The sequence below is a fragment of the Siphateles boraxobius genome, unplaced genomic scaffold (assembly GCF_051911475.1).
Source record: "Siphateles boraxobius isolate OS27281-9 unplaced genomic scaffold, OSU_SipBor_1 130, whole genome shotgun sequence".
In the NCBI taxonomy this organism is placed as follows: Eukaryota; Metazoa; Chordata; class Actinopteri; order Cypriniformes; family Leuciscidae; genus Siphateles; species Siphateles boraxobius.
Genome location: NW_027508734.1, coordinates 15788170 through 15800859, shown reverse-complemented (window position 1 = coordinate 15800859; position 12690 = coordinate 15788170). Strand labels below are relative to the sequence as shown.

The following is a 12690-nucleotide window of genomic DNA, read 5'->3' as shown; positions in this document are numbered from 1 at the left end:
TCATATTTCGACAGAGGCACACTCGATTGTCTCACTATTGGACAACCAGCTCAGCAACTTCTCTGATTGTTTGATTCTGATTTCCAAATAGGCCTACTTTGAATGCAAACAATATCCATGCACAAAATATTCTACTTAAATTACATTAGCCTACTTTAAATGCCTACATAAACTGTATCCCATGAAAACATAAAATATGTTTTATTCGATAAAAGGACATGTCATTCATGAACACTATTGATTCCTTGGATTTTTGAGTCCCTAGCGGCTAATGATTGAACTGCAGGTCAGGAAGTTCGCGAAGTTGTGATAACTGGAAATGCCAAATTGAATTTTTTTTTTTTAAATAGTTTAAAAAAAATGTGTAGAGGAATAAAATATATATGTATATATCAATATATTTATTATATTATTAGTTATATTTATTCAAATGTTTTTCAAAAGCAATCTTCATTGGAATAACTGTCAAGAAGGAATCACAACAAGAGTTTAAGTAGAGAGTGGCAACGCTATTTCCCACGAACTAGTGAACGCCACTTGCTCCCGCCCAATCAAACTCCAGCTCTTCGTTCACCTGATCACAGCGAAGCCATTTTGTCCTGAACGGCTCCGCCAGCGCATTCTTCACCAAACCGGAATAACACAGAGCTGACTGTTCGAAACACAACCACAGATACAGAGACAGACGGGCGGTTATAGCTAAACCACCCCTCAATTCAGCCCCGAGCAATTTGACGTCTCTCGTTCTCAACACGGGCGGAACCGTGTCGTATACGCGGACTAAAAGGAGACTTTAAGCGGGACGGAAGGGCAGAGAACCAGGCATCCGGTTAGACGCGCTGGCTCACCGGGCTGGAGTCCAACTTGAGCCGGACACTTTCAGCTGTCTTCGTCGCGATGCACGCTGGACTTCTTTTTGAAAACATTTACCATTCTTTTTGAAGATTATATGTTAGTTAGGAATAGTTTAAGCTCGAGCAGGATTGTTTTTTGTTAGTAGTTGTCTTATTATAAGAAAGCTGGAACAATAATTCAAGCTCAGATGTTATTTATCTACTCAGCTGGCTGGGCAGATAGTTTAGGTTGTTGATTAGATAAATCGCCTAAATTGATTGGTTGCATAATACTTTTGTTTTGTTACCTGTATAGTTACATATTTGAGTTAATCCACTTTACCGCCTCTTTGCCAAGTCACTTATAGGGTTTGGTTCGTATGTCTATGCATATTTCTCGCAAGAAAACCTGTTAGAGTTCTTGACTGGTTAAGTCTTGGTTCCAGTGTAATAGCAGGTTTATAAAGGCAAGAAAATCCACAGAACAGTTTTGCTTATCTGTTATCAATCTAGTCTGCTGGTGCTTCTTATAGCCAGTTTGTTTTCTTTTAAAAGGTCTTAATTGGTGAGGCTCAAGCTGACAGGTGATATTTTCTGCCTGAATCCTTTGAGCTGGCCTGACTGATAGCTATGACATTTTCCAACAGTTGTTTTGTATCTTCAGACTTCAATAATACCAGTATCTGTTCTTGGTGCCAATGGTGTATGAGTAATATTAGCTAACAAAAGTTCAGATCGCCCCTCCAATTTAGTTACGGCATATCTAGTTGTGACATTTTTACTAGTTAAGTCAACTTTTCCTTCCCTTTTTTTTACTACAAGTGTATCAATTAGTGCCAGTTGACTTGGTGGCGGTTCAAACATATCAAACTCAACAGTTTGCATCAAGTCAGTGTATTTTTGTAAAATTGTCAACTACTATACTAGATAATTGTGAGAATACACACGTCTACAGTGAGACCAGGTCAAGTTTAGTGTTGATTTTGAGCTGAATAAAAATGTCAGGACAGTCCATTACGGATCGCATCGCTGCGGCCCAGCACAGCATGACTGGATCAGCCATCAGCAAAGCTCTCTGCAAGGCCACAACGCATGAAGTCAGTGGACCAAAAAAGAAACACCTCGACTGTGAGTATACCAAAAAGATAAAAAAATCCTTGTATTTGTAGTCTCTTCGCAGGTATTCTTTGGTGCTTTTTAAAAGCTCAAAGTGTTAATGCATCCCTGGCATGCAGTTCCACTAGCCTTGGCTTGCACATCCTCAGCTGTCTGGACACCGGTGATGAATTGGAACATGCTCGTGATGGGAATGCTGATCTGTCTTCAGACGCTGTCAGTTCAAGGAGCTGATGCCACTGTAACATGGCAGTATAGGGTCATTTACTGACTTTGGGGCCCATTTTATTTTTTTGTAATTATATATGCGTTATTGCAGCAATTTTGAAGCAGTTATGTCATCATACAGTCAGCTTATATTTAATAATATCTGCTTCATAATAACCACTTCTGTTTGAATCGGTAAATGCAGCTGTCAGGGTTTCTGATACATCGTGTTTGAAGTCATGTGGTGTGCGTAATGTCTTCACGTCTGTTTGATCCCTCAGTCATCGTCGAGATGGTGTGGGAGTGATGAAGGTCAATACAGGCGTGTGTGCATTGAAGCATTGAGGCATTGATTCTTTTGACAAAAGCAGAGTTAATGCAGAATGCAGTACGTCAGTTTCATTTTCGCATAAGGCAGTGTCTAAAGGGATTACGAACAGAGGGCTTCTGAAGTATTTGTACGACTTGTGTCTGACATTCTGAACGCAGCCAAATGCATCTTGGTGCAAAATGCTCTTCATCAAGGGATTTCTTTCTTATTAGACCTTTATCTGTGATTCCCCGATGGAATGAGGGAGGGAGGCTGGCTGCTTCGGCACCTGTCGTGCTGTAAAACCACAGGTTTACTTGCAGCCAAGAAAACGAAAAAAACCTGATTGGTTTGTTTTGTGTTTGTGTCTTTGATTCATCAGTGTTTGCAGAACACAGCTAAATGTTTAGTCTAGATGTGTTTCCTGTGTTAGATACTGGGTTATGTGACCTAGTACGGTAGTCTGTGCCGATCTGCCATATTCATTGCTTCTGTTTTAATCTTGATAACACTGCATAACACAATATTTTTCAGAATTTCATAAGGTTAAGTGTTGCTTACTTCCTCTTTTTTTTGCTCAAAGCAGAGAAGTATTATATCCAGAAACATTTCCACATGACTTGTTCTAACTGGTTCTTAGAATTGGGAAATAATTATGACGTATATGGTCTTGACACAACATACGTCAGGTATGTTGTGTCAAGACCATATACGTCATAATTATTTATTAGGATGCATTAGTATCATATTGGTTATCGGCTGATATTAGAGATTTTCTTTTCAATTATTGATGTTGGTTGATATATTGGAAACTTTGTGACAGGTAACTTCCCCACTTTTTACATTTAGATTACTTTTGCCGTCATCTAACAATTAATGTTAGATTAAAGGTACTCTTTTAAAACAATTGAATAACATGAAATCTTTAACACATCTCAAAAAGAACATCTATTTTTAATTCTGTAATCTGTATATTTATAATGTTGTTACAGGTAACTAGTGAATTTGAGCAACACAATATTATAAATGGCTTAATTTTTAGTTTTTATTTATTTAGACAACATTTATTGGTTATTATTAGCCATAACTTTAAAAGAATTATTGGTTTATGTTGTGTATCTGCCAGAATTTTAATATTACTGAATACCTATAATTTATCATAGCTATCTCCCAGAATAAGCCCAGTGTTATTCATTGCTTTTTCATTCTGGCTAAAGCAGTCTGTGAGATTGTAAATTTAGATAGCTAACAAAGAAGTTAATGTGACACTTTTTTTCTTTTTTGAAGATTCTATCTTTTATTATTTAGTTTTGTCCAGTTTGCATTCACATTCCTGTTCTGTGCAAACTGCAGTGAGATTTGTTCTGAGTCAACAAAGAGATTTTGCACTCTGACCTCTTCGGAAATAGTGAGTGGGACACTGTCTTTTGGTAGAACCTGAGCTTACTGAACTGGGATCTGTGCTCGGTCTTACATTCTAACCAGTAAGCTAACTACGGCTGGGACGGTTTCCGCATTACCGCAATACCACGGTAACGTAATGACTACCTTCGCGAGTCTGAGCTCGTCACAGTCATCACCGCAAAAAAAAACATTGGCCTCTACATGTGTGCACATTGTGTCTAATGACATGGATTAATTGATTCTAACGACATGGATTATGTCTAATGACATTGTCTTACATGGATTCAAGGTTTTCTAAATAAAACTTAACATGAAAAGATGGAGCAAATCCGACCTTTCGTGAGTTGGGGAGCGCCATCCATCCACACCAACATTTTTTGACCAATTTTCAAAACTGCACCTGCCCACCATCCGCTGATTGTTTTAAGGTCTATGGGCGATGCAAGGCGCTGCTGATGTGAGCCGTGTGGCTAGAAAGCTCTTGGCTGTTCTAGAAAGGAGACTGATCCAATGCAGCAAAAATATTTAAAGGCTAAAGTCCCTAGTATAGCCTATTGGCTATGTTGTATTCTCAGAATATCAGCAGTACAGATGCACCGATTACAATTTTCTAGGCCGATACCGATTTCCGATTTTTCATGAGTTTGGCCTGCCGATACCGATTTTAGCCGATTCTGATTTCATTTTTTCTAACAACTTTACAGCAAACACAAATATTTATTTTCTGTCTTTTCTTTAATAGAACATAGAATTTTTTTTAACAAATTAAATAAAATAGAACTATATAAATTATTACTCCTGGTGTGGGAAATTCACAAATCTAAGTGCAGTGTTATGGTATGGAAGAACCATTTTCACTTCCAATATTCAACTAAAAAAAGTGTGATATAGGCCTATTTACTTATTTATGAAACTAAACTTTTGTATCAAAACAGGTAATGGCAATAATATATAAATAGCAAATAAAAATGAAATAAATAGCCTTGCACTGCAGTTAGGGTTGGGTATCGTTTGAATTTGAACGATTCCGATTTCGATTCCTTGTTTCGATTCCGGTTCCTAACGATTCTCGATTCCGATTCTTTCAAGAGGCAGGGTCAAAAAAGTTTAGGATATTTTAAATGAGCTAGCTAACCAACGATCTTTCTGAAGGAAATAGTCTAACCTTCTCCATCAATTTTAATTCTATGAACTTTTGATGAACTTTACTATGAATTTCTCACAGGGTTGTTTTCAACTACAATATAAATATCAAATTTATGAACTTGAATATAAATATTATAAATTATGAATATATTTTCACTGGGGTACACTTTCCTCAAGAGAGCTTTATTGAAAACCTCATGAAAACACATTTACACATGAGTGCATGATGCTGCAGGTACTTAAACATGTTACCGTGCTCCCACTGATGGGCTAACCTAGTGCAGAATAGCAAATAAACAATAAGAAACAACTTGTAAAACCTTCGTCATCTGGCGAGGAGAGAGCAACCAGCTAAATAACCTGTGCTCCGAACGGCGTCGAGAGCACTTTTGGAACATATCCATGCCTTGGTTTGATGCTGCGTTCACACCAGACGCGAATAGAGCGTCTGGCGCGAGTGATTTCAATGCAAAGATGCGTTACGAGCGTAAAAAATTCCTGCGGTGCGAATGGGGACAGGCACGCTTTTCAGTTTATAATGTCTATGTTTATATAGACGCGAATACTCCTTTTTTACGTGCGTCAATTTCGCTCTTGACGAACAAATGGATTCAAAGTGTTCAAGCGTATAACTAGACGCGGTAGGGGCGCGGTAGGCGCGAATTTGACGCGCTATTAGCAGCATTAGGACGACTCTCGAGTTGCTTCGCTCGGTTATGCCAACACTTCCAGTGGACGCTTCTTTGTTGGTGTTCAGAGGTTTCTACTTCCGGTCGGCGGACTGTGAATCGAAACTAGGAATCGAAATTTAAACTTTTGAACGATACGGGGAAAATCGCAAAGCTAGTCCCGGTTCCACTCGATACCCAAGCCTAACTGCAGTATAAAGATATTTCTCAAAACACACACACACACAGGCCTATTGCAATCAAGTTTAAATGGGTAAATTTTCTATAAATATTTTTTCTTATTTTTTAAATAGTCTTTATTTTCTTTTCTGACATAACCTACTCCTATTCCATGCAAATTCTGTGCATTTTGGGCACTTTTTGTGTGAAATCATATTTATTTTGTCCAACAAAAGTGTGCTTTCACTTTAATTTAGTGTGATGAGCGCAGCAAAAATAGACTCTGCGCTTCACTGCTGATCACGCGCTGCTACTGCTATCGGTGTGAATGCACTCATTGATTAACATGCACGCCGGAAAAAAAACCCTGTGCTGCTCACTTGCGGTGTGAAACGGACGTAATTCACGAGGTTCCCTACATGTGCGTTCCGTGTGCACGTGTGATGCTGATGTTGTTGCGCGATGTTAATCATGCGGCGCCCGAGTGCATTTGACCGGCATAAAATCGGAATGTCAGACTGACCGGCCGGTCGCCGATCATGGCCGATCACGTGTAAATCGGCCGATTCCGATCACCAGCAGATCAATCGGTGCATCTCTACTCAGCAGGGAACTCTGTCTCTGATCGGCACACAGGGACAAAAATAAATAAATAGCATAAATAAAACGCACGGCAAACCTGACCTTACCTGACTAGGCCTCTGTACAATTTTATCATTTCGCTTTGAATTTTGTTTAAATGAGCTTTCTATTTATTTCTCATGTCTTTGAGGCAAGTAGCTTATTACGGACGTAATTCATTACGTAATTCATTACATTAATTCATTATGAGTTTCGGTTCATTTATGAGACGAGCTCCAGTTCACATGCAATGCAAGAGATCGCACCGGCCCCTCCACGTTCGTATTTAAAGCGGTTTACTGCTATACCGTGGGAATTTCTTGCTTTTCAACCGCGGTTGGAAAAAATCCATAACGTCCCAGCCCTAAAGCTAACTGGGGAAGTGTTCTCAGATTGGTACAGAAATAACATTGCTACATGTCTAAGTTTCAGATTTCTCACTTTCCACTGAACATTTACAGGACCTCTTAATGGATATTGCACACAGGCGAAGCACTGCTAAGCTAATCTAGTGTCGGCGCTGCCGGCACTGAAACAAAAATGCGCTTACCCACCTATCTAAATGTAGGGGAGACGGTGATAAACCGCTATTTCAAAAAACGGTGGCGTGTTCCTTTAAATCAACATATGCAATCTAATTTACTTGTTTTAATGCAATTTTGGGTTGACAGGTTGCACTGGATTTTATTAGTCCACTAGGGTAAATGTTGTGTTTACAAATTACTAAGCAGCTTTAATGAGAGTTTCTGAGTAAGAACTAATAGCTAAGTTTGGAAGCTTTGTAGGATCGTATTTTTGAGAGCTATTTAATATTCTTTTTCTTTAAGAGTTTCATTTGTTTCTGAGTATATGTGTGCGTGTGTGTCTATATATATATATATATATATATATACACATATACACACTGAACAAAATTATAAACAACACTTGTTTTTGCCCCCATTTTTCATGAGCTGAACTTAAAGATTTAAGACTTTTTCTATGTACACAAAAGGCCTATTCCTCTCAAATATTGTTCACAAATCTGTCTAAATCTGTGATAGCCAACAATTCTCCTTTGCTGAGATAATCCATCCACCTCACAGGTGTGGCATATCAAGATGCTGATCAGACAACATGATTATTGCACAGGTGTGCCTTAGGCTGGCCACAATAAAAGGCCACTCTAAAATTTGCATTTTTATCACACAGCACAATGCCACAGATGTCGTAAGTTTTGAGGGAGCGTGCAATTGATATGCTGACTGCAGGAATGTCCACCAGAGCTGTTGCCCGTGAATTGAATGTTCATTTCTCTACCATAAGCCGTCTCTAAAGGCGTTTCAGAGAATTTGGCAGTACATCCAACCGGGCTCACAACCGCAGACCACGTGTAACCACACCAGCCCAGGACCTCCACATCCAGCATCTTCACCTACAAGATCGTCTGAGACCAGCCACCCGGATAGCTGCTGCAACAATCGGTTTGCATAGCCAAAGAATTTCTGTCATCAAACTGTCAGAAACCGTCTCAGGGAAGCTCATCTGCATGCTCGTCGTCGTAACCGACTTGAGTGGGCAAATGCTCACATTCAATGGCGTCTGGCACTTTGGAGAGGTTTTCTCTTCACGGATGAATCCTGGTTTTCACTGTACAGGGCAGATGACAGACAGCATGTATGGTGTCGTGTGGTTGAGAGGTTTGCTGATGTCAATGTTGTGGATCGAGTGGCCCATGGTGGCAGTGGGGTTATGGTATTGGCAGGCGTATGTTATGGACAACGTACACTGTACATTCAAAATGCCATCAATAAAATGCAACCGAGATACCGTGACGAGATCCTGAGGCCCATTGTTGTGCCATTCATCCACGACCATCACCTCATGTTGCAGCACGATAATGCACGGCCCCATGTTGCAAGGATCTGTACACAATTCCTGGAAGCTGAAAACATCCCAGTTCTTGCATGGCCAGCATACTCACCGGACATGTCAACCATTGAGCATGTTTGGATGCTCTGGATCGGCGTATACGTGTTCCAGGTCCTGCCAATATCCAGCAACTTCGCACAGCCATTGAATAGGTGTGGACCAACATTCCACAGGCCACAATCAACAACCTGATCAACTCTATGCAAAGGAGATTTATATATATTGTAGCAATGTTCAGGAAAGGAGGAGGCGGGAACCGGCGAACAATCAAAGAAACTTTATTTAAAATAAAACAAACAAACCAAAATAGCGCCAGCCCCTCGCGGACGACTGCTGGCTAAAATAAAATACAAATACAAAAACAAAACACAACACAACTAAAATACAGGGCTGTTCCTCTCTTGATCATTAACGTCGTCGCTCCTCCTTTATGCTTCCGCTCCTCCGTGAGAGATGCAAGGCAGCTACACAGGTGTTGCTCATTAGCAATCGCACCACCGGCATCGCGCCATTTTCTCACATCCCTCGGCCGTCCTTCGCCACATATATATATATATATATATATATATACTCACCTAAAGGATTATTAGGAACACCTGTTTAATCTCTCATTAATGCAATTATCTAATCAACCAATCACATGGCAGTTGCTTCAATGCATTTAGGGGTGTGGTCCTGGTCAAGACAATCTCCTGAACTCCAAACTGAATGTCAGAATGGGAAAGAAAGGTGATTTAAGCAATTTTGAGCGTGGCATGGTTGTTGGTGCCAGACGGGCTGGTCTGAGTATTTCACAATCTGCTCAGTTACTGGGATTTTCACGCACAACCATTTCTAGGGTTTGCAAAGAATGGTGTGAAAAGGGAAAAACATCCAGTATGCGGCAGTCCTGTGGGTTGAAATGCCTTGTTGATGCTAGAGGAGAATGGGCCGACTGATTCAAGCTGATAGAAGAGCAACTTTGACTGAAATAACTACTCGTTGCATACTCGTTACGAGGTATGCAGCAAAGCATTTGTGAAGCCACAACACGCACAACCTTGAGGCGAATGGGCTACAACAGCAGAAGACCCCACCGGGTACCACTCATCTCCACTCTAAATAGGAAAAAGAAGCTACAATTTGCAAGAGCTCACCAAAATTGGACAGTTTGAAGACTGGAAAAATGTTGCCTGGTCTGATGAGTCTCGATTTCTGTTGAGACATTCGGATGGTAGAGTCAGAATTTGGCGTAAACAGAATGAGAACATGGATCCATCATGCCTTGTTACCACTTTGCAGGCTGGTGGTGGTGGTTTAAAGGGTTAGTTCACCCAAAAATGAAAATTAAGTCATTAATTACTCACCCCCATGCTGTACCAACCCCGTAAGACCTTCGTTCATCTTCGAAACACAAATGAAGATATTTTTGATTAAATCTGAGAGGTGGATCACTGCTACATAGGCTTGACGGCCCAGAAAGTCATTAAAGAACATGTTTAAATATTCCATGTGCCTACAGTGGCTCAACTATAAGTTTATCAAGCGACGAGAATACTTTTTTTCCGAAAAAAAAAAACATAAATAACGACTTTATTCGACTACTCCTTTTCTTCCTTGTGGGCCTGAGACGAGAGTTCAAGAGATTTCCACGACGCATGCGCGAGAACTGAACAAGAAGTATTAGATGAAGAACGTCCTCTTCTCAGTTCTCGCGCATGCGTCGTGGAAATCTCTTGAACTCTCGTCTCAGGCCCACAAGGAAGAAAAGGAATAGTCGAATAAAGTCGTTATTTATGGGGTTTTCTTCGGGAAAAAAGTAGTCTCGTCGCTTGATAAACTTATAGTTGAGCCACTGTAGGCACATGGAATATTTAAACATGTTCTTTAATGACTTTCTGGGCCGTCAACTTTCATTCCCTCTGGCAGCCTATGTAGCAGTGATCCACCTCTCAGATTTAATCAAAAATATCTTCATTTGTGTTCCGAAGATGAACGAAGGTCTTACGGGGTTGGTACAGCATGGGGGTGAGTAATTAATGACTTAATTTTCATTTTTGGGTGAACTAACCCTTTAATGGTGTGGGGGATGTTTTCTTGGCACACTTTAGGCCGCTTAGTGCCAATTGGGCATCGTTTAAATGCCACGGCCTACCTGAGCATTGTTTCTGACCATGTCCATCCCTTTATGGCCACCATGTACATATCCTCTGATGGCTACTTCCAGCAGGATATTGCACCATGTCACAAAGCTCAGCGTGCGCTAACGTGGCAGCGCCAAACACACCAGGCTTGTTCGAGATAGTTCGGCTTCTCTCAGAACGGTCGGCGCAAGACATGGAAGCACTGCGAGACCGATCCAAAAGCAGGAGGAGTCGTATGCTCTCCAAACACTCCCGCAGCTCCGATCAGTCCACGCCGCTCCGATGCATCTCGAACAAGCCTTCCATCAACAATGGCGGTCGTTGCGTTACTTTTTATGCTCATGGCTTTGCAAACCTACATCGGTGTCCAAACACGGCGAATCCAGCACGTTCGTGCAGCTCGCCGTAACGGAGATAACAATCGAGCTGCTATTAGCACTATTAGCTGCTATTTAAAAAATGGCGGTCACAAGTTTCTGTTCGTCTTGTTGGTCACTGTAACCCCGCCCCCAGCCGCTGACGTAAGCGGTTCTTACTTCTAGACCAGCAATGATTTGGTGCTACTTAAGAACCACTTTTACTGGTTCGGAGCTGGTGCTTTGGTGGTCGAAAAACAAAGAACCGATTTGAAACTAGGCTCTGGCTCCGAACCAGCACCAGCTCTGCCTTGGTGGAAAAGGGGTATCTGGGATGTGGTGGAACGGGAGCTTCGTGCCCTGGATGTGCATCCCATAAAATCTCCCATCAACTGCAAGATGCTGTCTTATCAATATGGGCCAACATTTCTAAAGAATGCTTTCAGCACCTTGTTGAATCAATGCCACGTAGAATTAAGGCAGTTCTGGAGACGAAAGGGGGTCAAACACAGTATTAGTATGGTGTTCCTAATAATCCTTTAGGTGAGTGTGTGTGTAAAAATATATATATATATTTTTTTTTTCTCCTGTTTATGTAAAGAGCTGTTTCTTTGACAATTATGTTGCATATAGTCACATATAATCTGTTTTATTTTTAGAGAGCTTTGTTATGAATGTTGCATTCTTATGGTGCTCATGCTAAAAATGTCAGTTGTCAGGGTAAAAACCAGGATTACACATTGAGACCTCTGCGTTCTGTTCCATTCTATTGCTTTCCTTGTAGCCGTTTTAATGCAAAAAAAAAAAGTCTTAAATATCTTTTATGGTATAGCCTAACTCTTTTAAAGAGGTCTTACATTTGGGGACAGAAAAACGAGGATCGCGATATGGTTTAATGTGATTTGATTGTTAAACTTCAAAAAGGCTCTGAATTCCAAATCAATGAATACCACAGATTTATGCCAAGCAATTGGCGATTGCTAATGATTGGTGAATTATAAAATTGTTTACCTTATGGTGTTTATATCGTATGCTAACTCATCGCCTTTCTGACAAATTTTGTTCTAATAAGCGCAGATGCTTTGTATACAGGGGTTACAAGGGTAACCGTTATATTTCTGCTGTTCCATAAGCTATTGTCTCTATTGTCAGAGTACATTTTGAATGTGGTTTAGCCCTTTACATGCTGTTGTTAAGTATATTGGCATATATCATATCACATATAGGCTAATTAAATATTTTAAATATAATCATAATAATATATAAAAAAAAAAAATTCATAGAGAAGCACAATACAAAATTTTTCCGTTTGCCGATTATTCAGAATATCGCCAATTCCAATACCGATAATAATTTTTTTTTTCTTATGGATAAAAAATCTCTCCCAAATAATGCTGCAAACTATACAGAGAACCCTCTCATTTGGTACACTATAATATGAGAGGTTAAAATTAACAACAGAGCTATTATATTAAACTGCTATTTATTTCAAGGTATAATATACACTCAAATAAAAGTTAAAATGTTTGTATACAATTCAGTTACAAATAAGGTAGGGTTAATATAAGGTTCATAGGTAGTTAAGCACTTTTTTTCATGGCAAATTTATTCAAACATACATATATAATTAACAGTAAATAAGTTTTTTTTAAAGCCAACTAACAAACGGATGACTTTTCTGAGATAAATGTAAATTTTGTGATATTGTTCACAAGCTTCACAAGCAAGTTTCAAGCTTCACTAGCAAGTTTTATTGACATCTTCCCACGGTTGAAAAGATGTTGATGGCCTATAGTGAAAATAATTGCTTTCATC

The 12690-nt window shown here is 39.9% G+C and overlaps 1 protein-coding gene across 6 annotated transcripts in view; it reads left to right on the top strand.

Moving 5' to 3' along the window:
• The first annotated feature begins 576 nt into the window (after positions 1 to 576).
• LOC143737123 (phosphatidylinositol-binding clathrin assembly protein) overlaps positions 577 to 12690 on the top strand; it is a 66489-nt gene continuing 54375 nt past the window's right edge. For 4 of the 6 annotated variants that reach the window (XR_013203622.1, XM_077228097.1, XM_077228096.1 and 1 more), the window contains exon 1: positions 586 to 1961. Coding sequence is in view for 4 of the 6 variants with exons in the window: in XM_077228097.1 (XP_077084212.1) it covers positions 1832 to 1961 (130 nt within the window). In the remaining 2 variants the exon portion in view is untranslated. Of the gene's footprint in view, positions 1962 to 12690 lie in introns of all 6 variants that reach the window. The other 2 variants (XR_013203621.1, XM_077228095.1) reach the window with 1 other exon arrangement.